At 32.7% G+C, this 25,278-nt stretch overlaps 1 protein-coding gene across 1 annotated transcript in view; it reads right to left on the minus strand.

Annotated features, from left to right (window-relative positions):
- LOC109821909 (hydroxyproline O-galactosyltransferase HPGT3-like) overlaps positions 1-25,278 on the minus strand; it is a 49,314-nt gene that overhangs the window by 13,320 nt on the left and 10,716 nt on the right. Inside the window, exons 9-10 of the mRNA XM_020388065.1 lie at positions 3,798-3,848; positions 2,498-2,569 (exon numbers count right to left, since the gene is read on the minus strand). Of these exons, the coding sequence (XP_020243654.1) occupies positions 2,498-2,569; positions 3,798-3,848 (123 nt within the window). The remainder of the gene's footprint in view (positions 1-2,497; positions 2,570-3,797; positions 3,849-25,278) is intronic.

Consider the following 25,278-nt stretch of genomic DNA (forward strand, 5'->3'; position numbering starts at 1 on the left):
TAGAAGAAGACAATGAAAATGCTCTACATCAAAGAAACAAAGAGCTGGTAGTACTTGTAAGCTCTTTAGAAACTTTGAATGCTATCTTTACAAACGATTCTTTGAGATTTTAATCGAATTTCTTTTTGCAGCATCCTATGCGTAGAAGTTGAGGACTAATTGATCTGGATGATTCAAACCTCATTTTAGATAAGGATGATTTAGTGGTTTAGGATAGTGTGATGGATGTATGAGTACTTGTTTTGTTTGAACTATTGAAAACTCCTGGTTTAGACCAGAGAATGTTACTATTTCCTCATTTTTGTTAAAAACTGAAGTATGAATGCTTTTAGATTGTTAAGCATATATGATTAACTTTTGTTGAGAAATTGTGAAAAAATGTGATAATTATGATTTTATATCCGCAAATTGTGATGATTCTTTTTATGAAAATCATTACGAATATTTTGTATTTATTAATATTTGAATAAATAATAAAACACGTGACCCACATTATGCGTTACGTTCTTTTGTGTTTTATGTTATCGGGAGGAAAGCATTTCACTACGCGTTATCATTATTTTCAACATTAGTTTATATGTATGTACTTAACTTTCTACATGTGTATCTATGAGAACTTTGAGAATTTTGAATTATAACTGAATCCTTATGTAAAAATAACAATGTTCACTTGTTGAGGGATTAAGTGTTAAAGATAAGACAATACAATCTAACCTAAAATAACACATTACTTTTTCCGACGAAGAAAATTAATGTAAACAGTTTCCTAACAGTTCTGGTTGCAGGCTCAGAGTTTTATAGGAAAAGACGATACTAAGATGATAAGAGGGGCTAACAAGCCGATTGCCTTAGTACGGTGATCCGCAAAAATTTTGAATTTAATATTATTATTTTATAAATTCCAGAATAATATTATGTACGTATTGATCCATCGCACTTGCTAGATGAATAAAATGAAAAGACCACAAAGGCTCACAAATGTAAATAACATACAGGCATAAATCATATAGCCATAATTAAGTTATTATGAGTAGACTAGAAATTAACACTTAAAACAATTTTTAGATAATAAAATAATTTAGTGGACTAAATTCAGTCTTTTGCTTCAATGAATCAGTCAGAATAAGGGTGGGCGTTCAGTCCTCTGCTAGACTGGTTTTCAGGTCAACAGAAGATTGATTTTGGACCAGCAAAGGACTTGAGTATGATTTATATGGACATGGATGGATAAAGATTAAGAAGATTAAGTCGTAGATCATATTCATAAGGTTACTACAAAAAATAAATAGTTAATTAACTTTTCATTCATAATTTCCGTAATTAAATGACTAGCTACTAACTACTAGAACAGAGTAAGCAGCAAGTAAATAAACATGGATTGCGTACTGGGAGAGAAGAATGAAACCAAGATTGTGTTCTGTTAAAAATAAATCTAGTTCATGGATTAGTGTTAGGAAACAAAATTTAACCGAAGACAAAAGGTAAACACATACAAACTAGATTATCGGAGGGCAGAAGTGACTACTGTCAATGTTGACCCTGATGGCTGCTAGTGGAGAAGGTGAAGAAAGAAGTGGACAGATGGAAAACAGAAAAAAGGGTCAAGCAAGGAAGAATAGGATCCAAACCCTTTATATACTTTTACAACCATTAACTCCCCCAAATTTAAGCTCTACCTATTAGGGCAGCAACTGATAACATTGAAAGTGAAAAATGGGGGTAGAACACCCTCTCGTCTAAAATGTATCTGAGGCAAGTGCCTCTAGCACATCCTTATAAACCTGTAGTGCCTGGCACTACAGTCAGGTGCTGGTGCCTTGAATTAACATGCATGAGCTCCTTGGGTGCCAGGCAAGTCCTCTTTAAAACACTTGCCACGTTTAAGAATTTGGATCAGCTTCAATGATTAAAAGTGAATGTCAAGTTAGATAAATTCAGATTCTAACTTAACCTAATCTGTTATTTAGTACTCTATCTTAGTCATATATTGCTATCCTTCAGAAATATCAAAACATTTAGAAGGGAGTAGGCTCCTTAAGGGCAAAAGGAACAAAAGGGCATAATAGGAAGCAAATCCATAGATCAGAATTGATACCATATTTTAGCCTTATCTCTCCCTCCCTCCCTCTTTCACCCACGCTCCCTCCCACCCTGTTCACTTAACAGAAAATATACATAATCCATTCCAGCATTTCTATTTCCGTCCGTCACTCATTCCTCCCTCTAGCGGGAAATATACATCATCTATTAAGCTATATCCATATCAATAATTGAAAGTAACACACCACATCTCCCATCCTACCTACTTAATAGGATAGAAATTCAGGGATTTTTTCCGATTATATGAATATTTAGCATGCAACCTCATCAAGTTTGGTATTATAAAGTTAAACCTATAACCATAAACAGACAAAATATAAAGGAAAAACTATAGTACTGGTGGACTATATGCTTGTGCTTCATTTCGACCAGAGATGTACAAGTAACCTGATCTAACCTGTTTATGTTGACATAGCGAGCCAAATTTTTTGACAGTATAAAGAGTGAACCAGAAGCATGACGAAAGTACCTGCAAGAAATTTAGAGCATCAAGTTCAAAAACTGTACTTAATCGTAGAGTTATCTCAATGATCATAGCAACATGGAAATAATAATTTGCATGTTTTAAGCAAGTAACAGTAATGCACCATTACCTCAACAGATAATAATTGCAAGAATCTGGCAGAACTTCATAAACATAGAAAAACATCCTTCTAATGGTGATGAGAAATGAAAAACTCATAGGACACACGCCACATGGGTTATCTAACAAAACAAAGTAGATAAAGGGCATGCCTTGAATGCCACATTACTTGCACTTGATTCTCCAGATGTGCGGAAGTTTTTATGAGGGATCAAAACCGAGTCCATGAGTGCATCTTAATCACTTCCTTTCCATGCTCCTTAACATCATAAATATTTGTGAGATTACGTGCGCGATGCAATGTTTTAAGTATCGGCTGATAAACCGATAGTATCGGCAATTTATCGGCTTTGGGGGCCTTTTACTATGATAAGTTCGATTCTAAATCGCTTATCGCTTTTGGATGTTTATCGCCGATAATGTGGCGATAGAGTGAGTTATCGACCAATATTGTCGACCCAAAAATCAAAATTATCGGCCTTTGGTTTGAGTTTTGATTTTGAGCAATCAGCACCTATTCAATGCATTTAAAACCCGACCCGACCAGAGTTTCTACCATTGGTTAGTGATCCTAAACATGATTATTTACATTTTGGTATATTTATATTTTATTAAGTATGATTAGATTACATATTAGAATGTTATATTATGTATATCACCATTTGGTAATGTCACTCCGATAAATACTACTTATCCCCAATATATCCCCGATATCGGCTATCCGATGTGAATTTTGACCGACCGATAAATCCCGATAACTGATATTTAAAACCTTGGCGTGATGTAATTGTGGATGGTTAAAATATTAATTAGATTTCACAGAGCTTTCTATAAACTATTTTCATCAGGTTTTCTATCTTGGTAGCAAAATGAACTAGAAATATATGAGCATATTAACTAATTATTAAGTCCTGTTGCATAACAACCACAATCAAGTTGGTGAAATTTTGATTGTTTCTTTAACCTCAAGTGATAGTATTTTCATAATGAAAACTGTCTCATTTCAAGCACAATAAATAACCCACTCAAACAAAAACAAATTGCTTCTCATTGTTCTATTCAAGAAGAAGCATATAAAGAATGTGCAATGAGAGAAATGTTTAGATATACTCACGACTTTCCATCTCCAAATTTCCACCACTGAGGTTCATACCACTGTTTTCCCCTAAACAAGAAAAATATCAAATATTGAGTAAAATATAAGAAATAATTGACAACAAATCAAATAAAACGTCACATGCAATGACAGCAGTAATCAATTATGGTATCTGTCCCGTACGATATACAGTATTTCGATGTTTAATTCTGAATAACTAACAAATTAGTATAACTATAGAATGGGGTTGCCTGAATTTCAAACAAAAAGGCAATGACACATTCTGTTACCACAGTCGCAAGATAAAATCCTTCTATGTGCTTCAAAGTGCTGATACTGAATAGAATAGACATAAAGGAGATTTCATTTGTATTACAATATGGGTAAATCATCAAGCTTTTTTTTCAAAACTCATTTCTCATTTATCTCTGAAGTAAATGCAGAATGGTCTCAGCATCATAGAATTGATCAATTTTGAAATAAGAAGAAAACATGGAAGTTAAGGTTACCAGCAAATGCATATCTTTACACAACGGAATGCATGCATGCACATACAGTAGCGGAGCCAGAAATTCATATTAGTGGTGTCATTATACACATATGTATGTATACATATACATATACATACATACATATACAGATACATGTATATAAATTCATATATATGTATGTAATTTATACATATGTATACATATATATGTATATTGTGTATATTTATAGATATACACACATATATGTACATGTATATACATATACATGTGTGTGTATACAGCTATATGTATATGTATATATACAGATATATGTATATGTATATACACATACATATATATGTATGTAATGTATACAAATATATATGTATATGTATATGTATATATTTATAGATAGATTCATATATGTATCTCTGTATGTGTGTGTGTGTGTAGTTGAGCTGCTACCCACTTGAGCGGATAGGTGCTTTTTGTCCATCTAACTTTTTAACTGTTGCATGGACTAAATTGATCAAGATCTAATTAATAGCTGAGTTATCATCTTTAATTCAAAAATGATAGTTTAGTAAAATTTCCCCAACACCAAAAAAGAAACAAAACTAAGCGTGGTTATCTCATTGCTTCTTCTCACGCTCATCCCCGCAGGCAAATAGAAAAAATGTCGCTAACGAATAACCAGTTCAAGTACTTATTTGGCAATGAAAACTTAAATATTATTCACAAATAATTGGTTCTAGACCATCTGAACTCTGAAGTTTCGGAAATCGGCAAATAGTTAGGGGTATCAGGTCATTATTGGAGGAGTTTATGAATCTTAATAGGTGAAGGCTTAGGAATTAAAAGAAATTGACAAACTGCTGAATTATCTCAAATAGAAATGTAACATGATTAATACCAACGAAATCCGTTCTCCTGAAAGAGCTAATCTACTTTTAGTATCACGATGATAAGGAAAGAAATAGATGACAACAATAACAAATAACAAAGGGAAATTACATTGAACAAGAAGGACATAAAATTAAACCAAAGTCGAAAGCCATGAAACTGGCTGCAAACAGAAAACAAAAAGTTAAGGCTGAATAACTTGAATAAATGGAACAAACCTCTATCTATGGTTAAACAAAATTCAAAAGTGAACAGTAATAAGTGATCTCGATAACACTGCAAAATATTATATTGAAAAGACAGAATTAGCAAAGTTGAAAAATTCTTTCGTAGCTGAGATTAGCATGATCATAATATTATTTCATAATTTTTTCTACAGGGAATCTGTGGCTATCTCCCAATGAGGGGAGGCATAATTTAGGTTTTCTATCTTCGTCACAGACATGAGAAGAAGCGGAGATGGAAGATACAATTGTTTTTTCGTTTCTTCGTGAATTTGTTTAGTTAATTTCACCAAATTATCCTTCTTGCATTAAAAGATGACAACTCATCTTTTGATTAGATCTTGATCAATTTAGTCTATCCAATTGTTACAAAGTCGGAAGGATAAAAGCACCTATCCACTCAAGTGAATACTGTGTGTGTGTGTATAATACATATATACGTATATACATATACATACATATGTATATACATATACGTATACACATATAATAGATATGTATATGTATAACTATATACATACATATATATATATATATATATATATTTAATATAATATATATACTATATATATATATAATAGAGCAAAACTTTGTGTCCACTTAAGTGGACATCCACTAAACTTTTTAACCTTAGATGTTTCCTAGGGATCCTTGCATGATATGAAGTGACTTTTTATATGTTAAATGAGTGGATAAAAGAGTTTGGTGGACACACTATTACTATCCACCTAAGTTGACACAAGTTCTACTCTATATATATATAATATATATTATATATATATATATATATATATATATATATATATACTATTATAATTCTCGATTTTAGAAGATATGGATATGAATTTTTGTTACCGGGACATATCCGTATACCACGATTGGTAAGTAGATACGAATATGATACTTATCTGTTAACACCCCTATGCTTCTAACTCGTAACAACTCTTATGAAGTATGTGATTGCAGGTCCAATTTCATACGAGCCTGAAATAAATCCTTTCAAGTGAGCAAGCATCCTCAATTATACATTATGGATACGCAAATGCAAGGGCTAGTTTGCAACAGAACGCTAATTACAGGGCGGCATTAAATTGTTTGAACTAAACCCTCCACCGCCACCTCCACCCCCAAAAACCCAAAAGCAAACACGGCCGCGCGACTAATATTTTACATTTTTAGGCTCAACATCAAAACGAATCGTGAATGAGCATATATGTGTGTCTATACACACACACACACACACACACACACACACATATATATATATATATATATATATATTATATATATATATATATATAGTAGTCTTATTGTAAACTTAAGTGGATAGGAGAAAGTCATCACCAACTTTTTTATCCATTGATGTTGCCATGAGAATCCGTGAAAGATATGAAGAGTCTTTTTAGATTTGTGCATCTCTTGATGCACAAATCTAAAGGCAAGATGAGTAGAAAAAAAAGTTTGGTGGACAATGCTCCTATCCACCGTAAGTTGACATAAGTTTCATATATATATATACTACCGTATACTATATATATATAGTACTAAATATATGGCAGCTATATAATATATATATATATATATATATATATAATACTATTCTAAAAGTGTGTAGCATGTTAAAACATTTCTCCCAAAATTGCCCTCCAATTTTATCTACAATTTAAATGTGTCATTTATGTTCTTCTAGATATCTATGTAATTTTTTGTATGTTGATGATAACACATACATACATACATGAACATACATACACATTTACTATCAATGTAATAATTATAATTATTATGCAACTTGAATTAAATCAAAAAAATAATTACAATAAAACTATATCCCTTCATATCAATTATGTAGCGTTCCTTTTTGTTTATTGAAATTACAGATGCATATTTTGCACATGATTTGTTATACTTAAAATGTACATTTTTACCATTGTACACACATAAGTCTACACATTTTTACCATAATATCCAAACATTATAACTAAATATTAAAGCCACTTTAAAAATACCAAGAAGAAAAAAAATCATATCGTTTAGTTTACACATGATTTGTTATAATCTGAGTTTGCACATTAAAGATTAGTAAAAGCTTTTATTTTGATATTTCAAATAATTAAACATCCAAAATCCGAACAACATATACAAATTAATATATACTAATGCGTTTTAATTTTCTTATGGTTTTATCATATGATGAGGTGCTAGAGCCACTACATCTAAATTGATCACTATATCATAAAGATTATCCATTTATATTACCACCATTACCATTGCATATAAATTGATTACCATGTCATTAAAATTAACTTATTACTATCGTTAGTCCTTTCAAACTTGCATTTACACCTTAAAAACCCTCTTCATCTCCTCTCATAAACTGAAACACCTCATCAATCTATAAATCTTCATCTCTTACCTCTCCATCCTCACAGCAAAATCCAGTAATATCTCTCCTCCAAAACCTTCTCCTTCTCATACTCTCCCTCATCTTCCTTATCATTATAGTTTGTGACTTCCCCTCAACACTTCAAGCTCCATCCTTGTCCCGCTTATCCATTTCCATCAAGGATGATGTCGACCTCTCTACTAGAGCGCCATGATGCAATCCTGACGAGATTGTATTCTTCCTGGCAAATGTCGAGTAGTACCTAGGCCTCCACTGCCACATGGCAGTCAAAAAATCATGCACCAGTTCTGACCATCGATGCTCGACATCATCAGATTCATGGTTGAGAAGGGGAGTGTTCCTCCTAGGATTTGTGATGTCGCGACGGTCGTTCAACAATGTCTTTTGCAAATACACGTATTCCAGTGGATGAAAAAGTAGTGATGAATAAGATTGAAGTTTAGGTATTAATGTTTGTTTGCGAAATGTTAGTGGAGTGTTATCAAAAAAAAATATATGAATATGCATTTGTTTAATAAATGTTGTAATTTTTTGGGGTTTTATAACAAATAAACTCCATTCATGCTGACATTTCTTTATTTAAAAGTTTAAACGGATGTCAACCAGTTGTTTGTTGAAAATTCATGTACTTTTACTCTTTTTAAGAGAACATGCACTTCATAATTTGTATCTATATATTTTTTTAACTTTGGCACTTTCTCAATTTTCTGCCAATCGATCAAATTGCAAACATAAAACAAGTGAGTCACGTGCAATGCACGTGCACAATACTAGTATGTACATATGTGCCCACACACACATATGTGTGTGTATACATATACATGTATATATATGTGTGTGTGTGCGTGTGTATATATATACACGCACGTATATTTACACACACACACATCATACTCTCTTTAAAATTACGAGTTTGAAAAAATCTTTCGGTAGACAAAATTATCCATGGAATTCAAATACTAATTCATTAAGTAAGAATAAGTTAATTTATTTAAAAATATTTATCCATAACTATGCTTTTATAGGAATAGAATTCCTAGGATTCAATTTAGTGCCTTTATTTAAAAATATTTATGCATAACCGTGCTTTGACCCTAGACATGTTTTGATAGGAATAGAAATCCTAAAATTCAAAACTGAACTTTTTTTGAAGTATGATGAGTTACTAATTTAAAATCATTACGATATATAACATAAAAAAGCAAGGTGAAATATAGTATTTCAAAGTTTAAGAAATTATACTATTATTATCTAAATAGACCTCTATTTGCAATTGTTATCCTCTATTTGCAATTGTTATCCTCTCACATGTAATATCATATACCAATATATATGCCAAGAAATTAGAACTTTCATAGCACTTTCATCTCCTTTTACAGGTATATGTCTTTGTTATTTTCTTCTTATTAGATTGGATTATCTTTTTTTCATATCAAGTCTATTTTCTTCTTCTTAGATTAGATTAGATTATTTCAAAGCAATTAATTGTATTATATGTTTGATCTTTTTTCAGATTAAGAAATTACAATAATTTTCACAACACTTTCATCTCCTTCAACATGTATGTGCCTTTGTTTGTTTTTCTTATTAGATTAGACTATTTAAATAGAACTCTATTTGCAATTATTATCCTCCATTTCAAGTCTATTTGCAAAGAGGTGAAGGTCCTTGTCCTAATTCGAGTAGGGTTCTTATTGATATTATAGTTGAATAGTTAATGTGTCGTTGCACAAGGCTAGGAGTTCAGGTGGTTGAAGGTTTCATCTCATCATTTAAGAATTGTTCAAAGAAATCAATTATACACTTCCTTTTATTATTAGGACTATAAATCCAACCTAACTTTAAAACAAATAAAATCATTTTCTTAGTAGGAGTCAGTTCACATGTCAACAATTTATCACAGGGACGCCTCCTCAATATTAGAACATCAACATTGTATAGAGAAGCGCTCATCAACTTTGAAGGTTGTGGATTGAAAGTATATACAAAATTTATGCTCTTCCCTTCTTTTTCTTATTTATTTGTTTTGCTTTATGTGTTTCACGCTTTATTTATTTATTTATTTATTTATTATATAGACACATATCTGATTGATATAAATCATACATACGAGCAAATTGATCATGTATTTTGCAAGCGATCCATCAATAATTTCTCTTATGTGCAATGTGATATAGTTAAGGTCTTATATAATTATATTCGACTCAATTATTATTATTTTGTACAATCGGTTTGGAACTATACACAACGAACTCCTCTTTTTTTTGGTGCGTGTTGCTTTACGTTGTAGTGAATTCTTCTTTCCTTTTGGTTTTGTTTTTATTATCCGCAGCCAGCAACGTGGATATACATCTCACATACATTGTTGTATTCATGCAAATCCACTTTTATTATTATTATTCTTATTTGTTTACTCCGCATATGCATAGTTTGTTAGCCCACGTTAGTCCTTTATTCAATCACGTTATCGGTAAAAGATTAATCTTCTATTATTCGACTGCCTATTGGTCATCAATACTGTAGGTTGGAACCATTTATTTGACCGTCTGTCGGTCATGGGTGTCATAGGTGGAGCCATTTATTTGAATATGTTGCCAGTCATGAGTACCATAGGACGGACTGCATGCTGATCACTGCGTTGTAGAATATTAATGTGTTGGTAGGTAAGGAAAGCAAGTGATTTAGGAGGAGATGTGATTGGCTCAACTTGTATAAATTAAGAAGTCAAGATTTGCAACAATGCAGTTAATTATAATCTCTGTTCACAACATGCAATCAATTAATATAAATGAAGGTTATAAGTCAAGATTTGCAATTTAGACAATGACACCTTATCCATTTACTATTCACTTACCGTGCTAACCTTTTCTAATATTTATTGTTTATGTTAGATTATGTTAAGTCAGAGTTTTATCACAACAATCTATAGCAAGCAAAGTCACAAACTTTTTATTTGGTGATACTAATAAAAACATGACTATCAATGATTAAAAATTCTAATATTTTATAAAGATCCTCCAATCAACAGTGTCTTTGTGTGGGTAGAATTCATAAGTGCATTTTGCACAAAACTCACCAAATCTTCCATATTTTCCAAATGGACCCTTCTAGCATATACGACTACATATATAATTAAGTTCTCAATCTTATACAATACTCTCTATCACTCAAAGAACCTACCCATACTCCGCTCATGCACCGCCCAAACTTACAAGTGCAGTTTTACAGTTAAACGCCATCATACTTCCAGTTTTGCATGACACCCTCTATTGATTTTCTAAATGAACCAAGGCCATATTATCTATATATCACTTTAAAAAAAGAAATTCTAATTGTAATCAACTATTGTGCAGAATACTTTTTTATATAATTTTCTTATGATTTTTTATTTTTTGATATGTATTTGTTTACCTGTAGGATAATACCATCTCAATTCCAATTTTGTACTCAAGATTTATTCCATAATTATGAGTACTAGGTTAGTAAAGAATATCAATAATTTTTATATTTCAATTGTGATAATAATTATAGTTGGTTGTTTACTATTGAAATTTCATGAAATTATATGTTACTTTGTCAAACTATCTATATTGCTCATATGTATTTATAAATTAATGATAATATGACATATGATTTTTCTTTGTAGAAATTTATTCGCTGATTTTTGGATTACATAACCACTATACAACATTTTCTAGCATAAAAGACCTTATTCAAAATGGCTCCATGAACCGGTATGTTCTTTACTATATAAGTTACGCACTCCAAAGTCTTGCACCTATTGTGGAGCCAAAATTTTTGAACACAAGCCTCAAAACATTTTACTGTCACAACGGTGAAATCCACCTAGCAAATGTGAATATTCCAAATGAATTATATGTCCTTTATACAATACAATCACTAGAGGCAATTAAGCAAGGTTATCAATAGTGGATAACGTCGCGTAGCGGTGAGACATCACTAAGGCTATTTCGGACTATTGCGGTAAAATAACGGTAAAAAACGTAAAGTCAAATAGCGGTCTAATTTAGATATGTATAAATACTAAAAAAATTAAAAAAATCTAAAAGTACATATTGAATGATTTAAGGAGATCCTAAACATAAAATAGACATGTAACCATCACGTAATACTGAAGATGACTGGAGGAGTCAAAAAATCGTCGTCTTCGAGAAGAAGAGTTTAGCGGTGACAGGACTGTCCTAAAAAGAGCTCACAGTAAAGAATGTGAGATGAAGTATCAAAGTAGGTGCCAGAAGCTATGAGAGGTGGCGGGGAGTATGCTGAAAATTACAGGAACCGGTGGAATGCAATGGTTAATGGTTGAGTTTAATTTTAAAAAAAATAAGCCTTAAACCGTTTTTAAATAGCAGTCAAAAAGCAAATTTCGAATGCAATCGCTCACTATTTACCGTTATGACACACTATTGATCGCTTTTGCGAACAAACATATTCCGTAATACGTCACCGCTATTGCGCGATAGCGTAGCGGACGATAGCGTCGTGGGAAAGGACCGCTAACGCTATTAGCACCGCTATTACGGGGCTATTTACCACTATTTATAACAGTGCAATTAAGTTTCGAAGCTACACCAGAATGTACGACAGTATTTTCTGATTCACATCGTTTGGGGAAAGATTTGACAGAGAGCTTGCATCAAATAGAAATGAAATTTTTGCATTTCGAGCATAAGGCCAAATATGTCAATAAACCCCCAATAACTTTTGCAGTAAACCTCAATATCCATTGCGTAAATTATGCTACGATCCCGATATATTTTAGAATGCCTTTTTGTGTAGTTTTTCTGTTCTAATTTATAGGGCTTATCTAAAAATACGGTAATTTATTAGGGTTTTTTTTGCAATTTCAAAAATTATTAAAGAAGTTTTTTTTAGATTTTGAAAGTTATTCGGGATTTACTACAAAATACTAAAAGTTCTTGGGGGTTTTGTGTGATTTACCCTTAAGTAGCATTAGTTAATTAAAGTCTATGTTATATATAACTAATTAAAATATAATATATAGCTTGGTATTAATTAATTATATTTTACAACCATTGATCTCTGATGTTAATGATATTTGTAGGGTAATAAAATATAGGCAGTTATGTATGAAGAGACTATCGAAAAGTTCAGACATATGCATCGAAAGAATTAAATTATTTTTATTTCAAATGGAGAAGTGAAAGGAATAAATCCAGCTTTTCCAAGTGTCTACAAGTCACTTGAACTAATATTAACAAAAGACATATCTATCAAAGAAGCACCAACTGATTTCCACTTCGAGAACATATTGAACAACTTCGTCCCAATTGAAGAAGTATTTTCTATGAAAGATGCAACAAAAATTAGTAAGTACTTATAACTTTCATACTTTAATTTGTAATACAAAATGAGATATTAACTTATGGAATCATAAACTTATTATAAAATTACTTGCAGATGTTCTTGCAATAACTAACATGAAGCCGATGATCAACTATGTCATGAGACATAACATAAACAGACAATAGGAGGGAAATCACGATAATGGATAAAAGGTATATTCATGATACTTATTTTCAATATCATAAGAAAAAAAATAAGATTGACATTCTTTTTTTTTATATACAGTCAAATGACTCTGCGCACAACTTTATTTCGGATATGGCTACAAATGAAGGATCGATTCTTGAAGACACAATCAAATATAAGCATGTAATAGCATTATCAGATTTTAAAATTTCTATATATAAAGGTACATATGTAATTACTGGAATTCTTATTAAAGAAAAGTAAACATGAAAATCATCTTATGATTATCTCAATATTGTAGGGGAGACAAGCACATCATCACAAATTATATCAATGATATGTATCAACCCAAAAATATAACTTGCTAAGAATTAACGGAATGGTAAGTTGAACAAGCATAGCTTCATGTAACCTAATAATAAAATAGTATTATATTTTAATCTAATATGCATGTTTCATTTAGAAGAAGCTAAAAAAAAGATCTCCATCAACGCACTTTAAAAATGTAAAAGAAAATCAACTTAATAATATTATGCAGACATCACAGAATTCGATACAAGTACAATATTAGAAACCTATCCTTATTAACATAATTAAACCTAACTAAAACTTGCTAATATACAGCCACATTATTACACATTTAAGGCAAAGATAACTACTATTCTAAATAGACCTGAGTCATGGTTCTATGCTTGCAAATGCTGCAATAAGAAAGTAGATAAAGATGTTAATAAAGAGTGTTTAAATGATAAATATCGCAGAATCACTGATGACTTAGTACCAAGGTTAAATAATATAACTATTTTTTATGACATGAACATTTCAAAATATAATATTTACATATAGCTAGAAATTAACAGTGAAAACTACAGGTATTTAGTTAAGATTCTCCTAGAAATTGGCACAGACAATGTAAAGGTAACACGTTTGATGCAGCAAAAACTCTTATTGGATGCACAATAAAACAATTCATTGCAGAGAAAGAAGAGGTATTAATTCCCAACTCTATTCAAATAATAAATTAGAAAATCATAAAAATTTTCATATATATGAAATTAACCTTTGTTCTCATTGAAAGAAAAATAATCAGAGTCCATATTTCTAGAAGTTTGTGTTGAGCATCGGAAAGACATTTAAATTCCTGGTGAAGTTAGATGAAAAGACAAAAGAGAATGAGAAGAAGGAAATATAATGGCACAAGAAATCCAACTCCAGCCTAATATCACAATCGACGTAGATGATGAAGACGCTACTCTAGAATTGCCTAGGAAAAAGATAAAAGTGGAGAAATATTGATCCCAACTCAATTAAAATACGAAGCAAAAATAATAAAGGATAATATTTTTTGAATATTTTATATTATAACTTAATTTTTTGAGTAAAGTTAGAAATTTTTATAAGGGATTTTCATGCAAAAATTTTAGTAGTTTTGTATGCTTATATGATTGCTTTTAGTATATAAAATTATGTTATAGTTACCATTAATATTTAATCTTTGTCTTTTTATTATTTTAAGTCCATCAAATGATGTAGGCGAAGCAAAAATAATAAAGGATAATATTTTTTGAATATTTTATATTATATATATAGGGAAAAATGTGTCCAGCTCCCAAAATATAAACTTCATGTGCACCCCTGCCAGCCCCTTCTAGTTTCCCCATGTGGTTCAGGCCCTTGAAGTGTGACGTTTTGTGCTCCAGCCTCTTTTTAACAATTATTACATGCCAACTAAGCTAAAATCCCCAAAATAACCTTACCCCCTCTTCTCAATCTTCAAACCCAGTTCTCTCTCTCTCTCTCTCTCTCTCTCTCTCTCTTTAAAAACAAGGGTTTTCTTAAGCTCGTCGCTCTGGCCCTCGCCCTCCTCGCCGTCGCCACCTCCGCCCAGGCTCCCAAGCCTCCCCCGAGTTCGTCGCCGCCTCCCCTCCTCTCCTCCGCCCGACCTCGTCGCGGTAGCTCGCCGTCGCTCCCCATCTCGCCCTCGACTACGCCGGAGTTCGTCGCTGTGCCTGCCACTTTTGAACCCATAGTATGGTAGGCCGGAGGAGGATGACCAAGAGAAAAGAGTGCATGATGCTCAAGAAAAGTAAAAATGAAGGGGACAGAATAGAACTAACATTGTGCAGATTAGAACTAACACTGTAGACAGAATAGAACTAACATTGTAGACAGAATAGAACTAACATTGTAGACAGAATAGAACTAACATTGTAGACAGAATAGAACTAACATTGTAGACAGAATAGAACTAACATTGTAGATAGAATAGAACTGTAGACAGAATAGAACTAACATTATAGACAGAATAGAACTAACATTGTAGACAGAATAGAACTGTAGACAGAACAGAACTAACATTATAGACAGAATAGCATATTCTTGTACTTTAACTTGGAACTAGATGCAACTTATGACTCTGTCTAGTTTCTGGTATTGGTTTATGATTCAACAAATGAGCATGCTCATATTCTTTACAGAAATTTACACCCTGTCATTAGATTGAAATAGAGCATTCTGGCTGTTTCGTCATTGGTTGACAATAACAGTATCAGTTTCTTAATGTGTTCCTCTGCCTGTTTAAGCTCTCGAGCTGGACTTCTGGATTACTATAGACATGTAGTTCGTTTGCATACAAGTTTTAGTGGTTTGAAATTGACTACGTGGTTACAGTTTTCTATTTTGGAAATGGGAACGTATCGTAAATCATGCAGCATTTTGCTCCTTGGCAACATTTTGGCTGACTACTATTCTCAATTCTGTAAACAGGAACCATGCTTTGAAAATGGGCAAAAGCAGCAGGAAGACTCTACACAATTGTCACGAGTGTGAAGAATCTGCGAGACATGCCGGAATGCCTCAATCTTTACTTCGAATCCCTTCAACCAAGTTTGTAATTGACCCAACAACTTTCTTATAGGGTGATTGTATTTTGGACAATTCTGGACAGAAATAATTGTGGTTGGTAACACCAGAAATTACAAACTCAATAAGCGGCACGAACTTGGTTGAAGGGATTCGAAGTAAAGATTGAGGCATTCCGGCATGTCTCGCAGATTCTTCACACTCGTGACAATTGTGTAGAGTCTTCCTGCTGCTTTTGCCCATTTTCAAAGCATGGTTCCTGTTTACAGAATTGAGAATAGTAGTCAGCCAAAATGTTGCCAAGGAGCAAAATGCTGCATGATTTACGATACGTTCCCATTTCCAAAATAGAAAACTGTAACCACGTAGTCAATTTCAAACCACTAAAACTTGTATGCAAACGAACTACATGTCTATAGTAATCCAGAAGTCCAGCTCGAGAGCTTAAACAGGCAGAGGAACACATTAAGAAACTGATACTGTTATTGTCAACCAATGACGAAACATCCAGAATGCTCTATTTCAATCTAATGATAGGGTGTAAATTTCTGTAAAGAATATGAGCATGCTCATTTGTTGAATCATAAACCAATACCAGAAACTAGACAGAGTCATAAGTTGCATCTAGTTCCAAGTTAAAGTACAAGAATATGCTATTCTGTCTATAATGTTAGTTCTGTTCTGTCTACAGTTCTATTCTGTCTACAATGTTAGTTCTATTCTGTCTATAATGTTAGTTCTATTCTGTCTACAGTTCTATTCTATCTACAATGTTAGTTCTATTCTGTCTACAATGTTAGTTCTATTCTGTCTACAATGTTAGTTCTATTCTGTCTACAATGTTAGTTCTATTCTGTCTACAATGTTAGTTCTATTCTGTCTACAATGTTAGTTCTATTCTGTCTACAATGTTAGTTCTATTCTGTCTACAATGTTAGTTCTATTCTGTCTACAATGTTAGTTCTATTCTGTCTACAATGTTAGTTCTATTCTGTCTACAATGTTAGTTCTATTCTGTCTACAATGTTAGTTCTATTCTGTCTACAATGTTAGTTCTATTCTGTCTACAATGTTAGTTCTATTCTGTCTACAGTGTTAGTTCTAATCTGCACAATGTTAGTTCTATTCTGTCCCCTTCATTTTTACTTTTCTTGAGCATCATGCACTCTTTTCTCTTGGTCATCCTCCTCCGGCCTACCATACTATGGGTTCAAAAGTGGCAGGCACAGTGACGAACTCCGACGTAGTCGAGGGCGAGATGGGGAGCGACGGCGAGCTATCGCGACGAGGTCGGGCGGAGGAGAGGAGGGGAGGCGGCGACGAACTCGAGGGAGGCTTGGGAGCCTGGGCGGAGGTGGCGACGGCGAGGAGGGCGAGGGCCAAAGCGACGAGCTTGATAAAGCCCTTGTTTTTAAAGAGAGAGAGGGGAGAGAGAGGGGGGAGAGAGAGAGAACTGGGTTTGAAGGATTGTGAAGAGGGGGTAAGGTTATTTTGGGGATTTTAGCTTAGTTGGCATGTAATAATTGTTAAAAAGAGGCTGCAGCACAAAACGTCACACTTCAAGGGGCTGAACCACATGGGGGAAACTAGAAGGGGCTGCAGCACATGAAGTTTATGTTTTTGGGGTCTGGACACATTTTTCCCATATATATATATATATATGCTTATCATACTTTTTTTTTATGTTTGCTTTTGAGATTGTTTATTATAAAACATAAGCTTATAATGTCCTAAAGTGCTGTGTAATTCTGTTTTTAATGCAATAAGAAATATGGTTTCTTTATTGCTGGAACTATAGTTCATAATGATATTGACATTCATGCTTGGCTCCATATTATAGACTGGAATTAGTAGAGTTTGGAATATGACATGTAGCATCAATTTAACTTATTTTCTTTTACTATTCTGCTTGAAGATATTATTATATCAATTGATATTTTTTTAATTAGGGAATCATTTAAATTATCCCAGTTAAGTATATTGATCCCAGTTTAGCATAAAAATCCATTACATTGATTTTTAATAATATTTAAATAAACATTATAGCAAATCTAATAATCCAATTTTACAGATTTGAACTCAAAATAAATCTGACTTACTTATAGTAATGAAATAAATAAAAACTTAAATTATTTTGATATCTAACCACGTGCATTGCACGTGCATAAAAACTAGTATATACATATATATGTACATATACATACATACATGTATACATATATGTGTGTACATATATATATGATGCATATATAGATGCGCGCGCGCGCGCGCGCGCGCGCGCGCGCGCACACACATTTACATATTGTTCAGACACATATATATGATGAGAAATTAGAGAACTATTTTTAAAGGCACCAAAAAGCACAATTAATTCTATATTCCTAGGAATCCTCATCAAATTAAAGCTATTTGTATCCATAATTAGAAAATTCTAACCTTAAAAAATAGAAAACTCAAATAATCAAATCTTTGTTAATCTCAATCAAATCATAACTATCCATAATTAAAAAAATCTAAAAACAATTTGTCATATGGCGCGCCTTAATTTTTTAAAGGGTGAATTTCAATAAACCTTCCATATCTTTGGGCATTTAGTACTAATCCCCCAAAATGTTCGCAACTCTAAGAAGACCCCCAAAATGTTTGAGTTTTTATTATTCATATCCATAATTAGAAAATTCTAATAATCAAAATCTTTGTCCATCCTAATCAAATCATAACTATCCATAATTAAAAATCTAAAAAATTCATATGGCCCTCAATTTTTAAGGGTGAAAAGGGTGAATTTAAATAAAACTCCAATATCTAAAATTAACAAATAGCATCCTAAAAAAATTGAAAATTGTAAACTGCCTAAAAAATCTAAACATTGCGAATAAACCCTTTAATTAAAAAATTAAGAAAAATCCCAAAAAAGATTAAAATAACCCAAAAATCTAAGAATTACAAACAACCCCTCAAAATCTAAAATTACAAACAAACCCCTTTAAAATCCGAAAATTACAAATAATCTATTAAAAATTCAAATATTACAAACCTCTGAAAAGTTTTGAAAATTATAAACATTCGTTATTGAAAGATTTCTACCAAAACTTATTAAGGATTAAGTGACAAAACGTAAAACTTATTGTCCAATCCAAATTTACTGAAGGTATTTTTCTCATTTAACTACACATGAACTAATAATGTCACCACTTATAGGTGGGACTTAGTGGATAATAGCCCTAAGGTGAAGGAGATCTCCATAGGACTTTGTACCTTGCTCACATGAGCTAACAATGTCACCACTAGCGGATGGGAGTTAGTGGACAACAACCCTAATGTGGAGGAGATCTCCATTGGACTTCGTACCCTGCTGGTCCTGAGTTCGAACCCCCATGCACGGATTCACCTGATATCCTTGGTGTTAGGGTAGGGAGGGGAAGTCTAGGGTTTTATTTAGTTAGTTCACTCAGGCTGTTGTATGTTCCCAAGCTCGAGTCACTCTCAGTCTTCCTCCTATGTGCCCGGTCACTCGAGGATGGCCCCCTAGTAGCAAGGTGAATCCCCTCATAGTTGAAATCGAGGTTAGGAGAATTCGAGCTATAGCTGCTGGCGGTTCAACCGAGTGGGCTGACCAAAGTTTCCCTTGAGATAAAAAAATGACAATTTTGAGGATTTTTAGCCAAAATTCATTTGGAGTTTCTTGAGAGTTTCAAAGATCTTTGGGATATAGTTCTAAATATCGGAATTGACGGGGGGTTTAGTGAAATTTATCCATATGTTAATTTTAGATTTTTTTCAATATATATCCCCCAAGTTGTATGTATTTTTAAATTTGCAAATTTGTCCCCAAATTATATTATTCCCTTAACTTTAGTCCTCTAACGGGGGTAAAGGCTTTAAACTAAAAACTTATTGGATATTTTTTTCCAAAACTTATCGAGAGTCTTTTGGTCATGTAACCACATATCAATGAACAATGTTAATTGAGTTCGGTGAAAGGTTCAAAGGTATTGGGGCTTAGTATCAAACATCCAAACTATTAGGGGTTTAATGAAATTTACCCATTCGTGAGGACATGGGCATAACACTTGTACGTATATGTATGCATGTGCGTGTGCACGTGTGTACAAGGAAAAGTGTTCCTAAGGTGACACCTTAGGTTAATATAAGCGTCTTCAAAACTACATTATATGCAATCAATGTACTTGATTCAACTCCGCTCATTATCATCGAAATATCACAAAAACATCTATAAAATAAAAATCATGATGTTTCAATACTTCTAACCCATATTTATCATTGTCCCTTTAGTTGTATTGTCGTGAAACCGTTAAATTTTACAATCACTTGATACATGAGTAACTACAATCCAACATGCCTAATTTTTTGTTTATATACAATCCAAAATCCTCGCGTGTGCGCATGCACACATATATATATGAGAAAAATGGATATACTTGGTACCAAGCACTGAATTTGGTGCTTCGTTGATGTGGTCACATCTCATCCACTTATTCAATGGCTGAGTAAATAAATGAGGATCATTTTCAAGTGTACACCTTTAAATGTGTGGATGTGAATGAGCCACCTCACTGCTTAGCGTCAAATTTTTGCTTGGTACCAAGCATACTCATTACTCTCTCTATATATGTATATGTATGTATATATATAGAGAGAGAATAACTAATAACTATAACTAATACTCCTCCTATATCCAATATATCATGAACATTAATATTTAACTAAGAAAAATTATAGTTGATCCTTGCGTGTCTTCATGTTTTGAAATTGTTGCATTATAGCCTCATTCGAAATTGGCTAAACTGCACCTAAATGTCTAATAGCTTCACCAAAATTACACTTAAACGAACCTAATTTTAAAACCTAGCAAATAAATACCCAAAAGTATTTAACTATTGCAAATCAATGCCCCGAAGTCTAGAAAACCCAGATGATATTGACGTTTCTCTATGTATCCAAGAATATCATATAACACAGAGTACTAACGTGTAAGTTTTAGAAACTTTAGGGTATTAAAGTGAGGTTATTTACAAACTGTGGGTAGTTATATGCCAATATTAAAGTTCTATGCATGTTGGTGCCCTCTTCTATGCAGCACGGACACGTTTCTCTTTGGGCATTTTTTCCCTTTCTTTGCTTTGTAGAATAGGGGGTGCGGGTGGGAGAGAGAGGAAGAGGGAGATGAGGGGACCGATCTTTTCCCTTAACCTTAAAATACATATTTTAAGGGTGGGACCCACATGACCACGTCCAATTGTTTATTTTTCTAATATTTAGTGGGGATTTTTCTATATATATCTTGGCCCATTAGAAACAAATGGGCTTAGCTTCGTGAATTCACTACTAAATAAATGTTGCTAAATACTCCAAAAAAATTGCTAGAGGGTGGTTTCACTTGACAGTTGACACCACATTCAATGAGCTACCTCCCAGCCCGCGCACACACATGCAAGTGCCTATCATGATGAAGAAATAAACACAAAAGATGATGTCAATTGAGATAACCAGTTTAACATATACATGTATAACCACACCCAAACCACATCATGCTCACAAATATGCAAGCACACATGGAGAATCAAACAAACAGATAAGCAGTACATAGGCACACAGATAAAGTGAATGAGAAGGCTTGATTCATCATGAAAACTTGCCAAAAAAAGATGAGAATGCTTGATGCATCATAGAAACTCATGGAAGGCCTCTTGAAAGCTCTTGGTTAGTCATGCTTGGTTGGGCTTGAATTAGATGGAAGAATAGTCACTAGTTAAGCATAAGATCAGTAAGTTAACAACAGATTTCTTCGAGTTTATTTAACTCTTCATTTTAATCATTTGTTTATTCTAAATAAAGGCCACGGATCAAATGTATGAGTATTTATTTACTTAAATCATATTTTTATGGATGAAGAAATAGATGTGAACAAAGCCTTATTGGATGACAAGAGTAGGGAGAATTAAGACTTGGAGAAAGGATCTTCAACTGCAGAGAAATAAGTCGTATTCTCTTTTCTTATAATGCTGAGGAAGGCCTTTCCATCTTTATCTCATAGTTTGTGTTATTTAAATTTCTTTCTTCCTCTTAACCACAAATCATGGGAATTCAAAGAAAAGGACATCACATGACAAAAAGATAGGTGATATTAGAGATAAAAAATCTATAAACTAAATAAATGACAAATTGTCAATATTTAATATCACAGTGGAGTTAACTACGGAGTTCAGATTCATACAAGAAGGTTCAACCCTAATAAAGAGAGAAGAAAAAAATTAACTAAGGATTTGCCAACATTTCAAGTCAAAGTGCGATCAACTATGGAATTCAAGACAACATATTGGAAAGAATTCATGGCAAGTTTCAGAGCCACTTGTCATGCTTACATCAAATCAAATTGGTTAAAATCATAGCTAAGGGCAACAAAGTGGTAGAATATAGAATCTAAAACGCTATGGAGGCACATACTAAACTTTTCTTGTTGGTTATACAACTTATTAGACATGAAGCAAACAGCATCATATTAATCTCTTAAGGCATATTAATTAAAATTTAAAATCATACATCCAAAAGAGCGAAGAGACAAATCTCTTTGATCTTGTTTAAGCATCAAATTTAAGTGCCTTCTAGGAAAGAATACACAAGTAAATGAGTAATTGGTTAAAAAAGAATCATATTAATCTCTTAAGGCATATTAAAATTTAAAATCATATATCCAAAAGAGTGAAGCGATAGATATCTTTGATCTTGTTTAAGTGTCAACTTTAAGTTCCTTATGGGAAAGAATGGCACAAGTACAACTTTTTGGTTTTTTTGAAATATTGGTCCCAAAAAGCTCCTCTATTTTTAAATAAGTCCTCCAATATCCTTAAGTTCTTTGAAATAAATCCCATGATTTAATTATTATTGATTTACCCAAATAAATTGTTTTTCCCCAATTTTACCCTTGGCTTCACCCATCCTCATCCAATGATAAAGAAACTCTCTTTTAAACCCATTTAAAGCGAACCATGGCTGGCCAAAATTCTTTAAAGTCCTCTAATCTATAGTGCCTCTTGATTTTTATTACTTTTCATAGTGAATTGAATATTTTCTATCTTTATTGATTTGGTTGAAAACATGGGTAAACCTGGGAAAAAGATTTAACAACCCCTAATTTAGTTAGGGTTAAATCAATAGTGATAAAACCATAGGAACCGATCTCAAACAACCTAAAGGTTTTGGGAACTTTCTTCAAAATAAGAATTGGAGAACTTATTTCAAAATAGATGCATTTTTTCGTTAAAGGTGGGAAAACTTAAAAGTCTAGTATTGTGTTAACCTAGAACTTATTAAAGTTTTGGGTAACACATAGGGTATAACTAAGTTAATTACACATATCTATGAAAGTACATATTTCTCATCAATATTGTTAATCCAAACCAATCACTGTTATCAACACAAGTGGATCAAAAATTGCATAAATTTAGAATTTTATATTCAATAATTCAAGCAACTAAAAGGACCGATATGTGAGACCGTTACTGAACATTCATTTCTGGGTTACCAAATGTATGAGCTAGAAATCTTGAATCTATGTGTTTTTTAATCTTCATCAATTTTATAATGTACAGATCATAATGAACGGTTTGAATCATTAGCATTGATTGTTGAATACGCATTTTCATAGGTCTGAAACTAAGTATACCATCTGTGAATTATAACCTTACCAATATGTATATACACATAAATAGTGCAGTTGGATTATTATTAATAGCCGCAAAAGGTTTCTACTATGAACTTCTTAACCATTGGGTTGCTTTAAAATTCATGCATAAAAACAATTAAAAGGAAACGTTGAGGAGGAATAATAATTAGTTTTCTTTATTTTTTTAACAGGAATGTCAAAGCAATCTAGCCATCAAAAAATTGATGGTAAAACCTTTTGTTATTTTTCATAGTAGCCCAACTGCACGACTCTCACATACACAAGATATACATATAGACATAATATAATACATATATAACTAAGTTATAAGAAAGTTAGTGTGCTTCATTTTCTCTAACAAAATACTTCATCCTATGTGCAAAGATCTAGACTATTATCTTCATCTAATCGCCACTTCCACCATAGACTTAAAGAACTATGCACCGCAACGGTTCAAGAAGGCTTCTAGAGGGGTGATATTGCATATATTAGGGTGTTCGCAACCCTTACAGAACTAGGCTAGGATTCATCCTAGCCCAGGTTAGTTCTAAACTAGTTCAATTGTAAATCAACCTCCCCTTGTCCACAAATGAACTAGTTAAGGGCCATTTTATGGCCTAAGGAAAAAACTAAGTTAAGATCAACCTAGTCTTTTCCCAAACACATTTCGCCCCCAAAATGGGACTAGGATCAAACCTACTCTAATTTTAAGGAGTTGTCAAACAGACCCTTAGTTTCCCAACAAGCTCAGATTTAGGTTGGACACGTCCAGACTTCGGCATCTAACTAAAGCTATAGCACAACATACATCTAATGCTGGTCGAGGAAATGACACAAGAAAGTATATCCATTTTCTAGTTCTAAGCATTTGTGTCAATTTGTAATTGGCATCGAATCTTACATAGTTGAGTTCATAATTTCTAAATCAACTATATCAACTTTTCCACTAGTAACTTGTTACCTTTGCAGCAGACGAATCTTCTAATTGTGAACATTTATTTTCACATTGTATAAGAATTATACTCATACCAAATCAACTATCATAATTTCCACTGCTGATGTGTTTCCTTTCTAAGAGCAAATGAAATTTCTCATTCAAAATGCCGCACTCTTTTGAAAAAATTAAAAATTAAAAAACTAAAAAAGAGCAGATGAATTTTCAATCGAAGCTTGTCGAAAACACTAGGGTAGCATTTGGGTGTTTTAATTAAAAAAATAAGACTTCTTTTGGGTATCATGGATTTAAACGTTAATGTATTTTAAAGGATCTGACAATGTTTTTGTCCTACCATGGGCTTCTAGAACTTCTTTTTGAATTCAATAAGCCATAGGTCTAATTCACAAGCATACAGTATTGTAGGCAATAAAAATTACATTTACACAAGAGAACTCAAATCTCGCCTGTTTGAGTTCGCCTACGTGCTCAAAGCAA

The sequence above is a fragment of the Asparagus officinalis genome, chromosome 8 (assembly GCF_001876935.1).
Source record: "Asparagus officinalis chromosome 8, Aspof.V1, whole genome shotgun sequence".
Taxonomy (NCBI): domain Eukaryota; kingdom Viridiplantae; phylum Streptophyta; class Magnoliopsida; order Asparagales; family Asparagaceae; genus Asparagus; species Asparagus officinalis.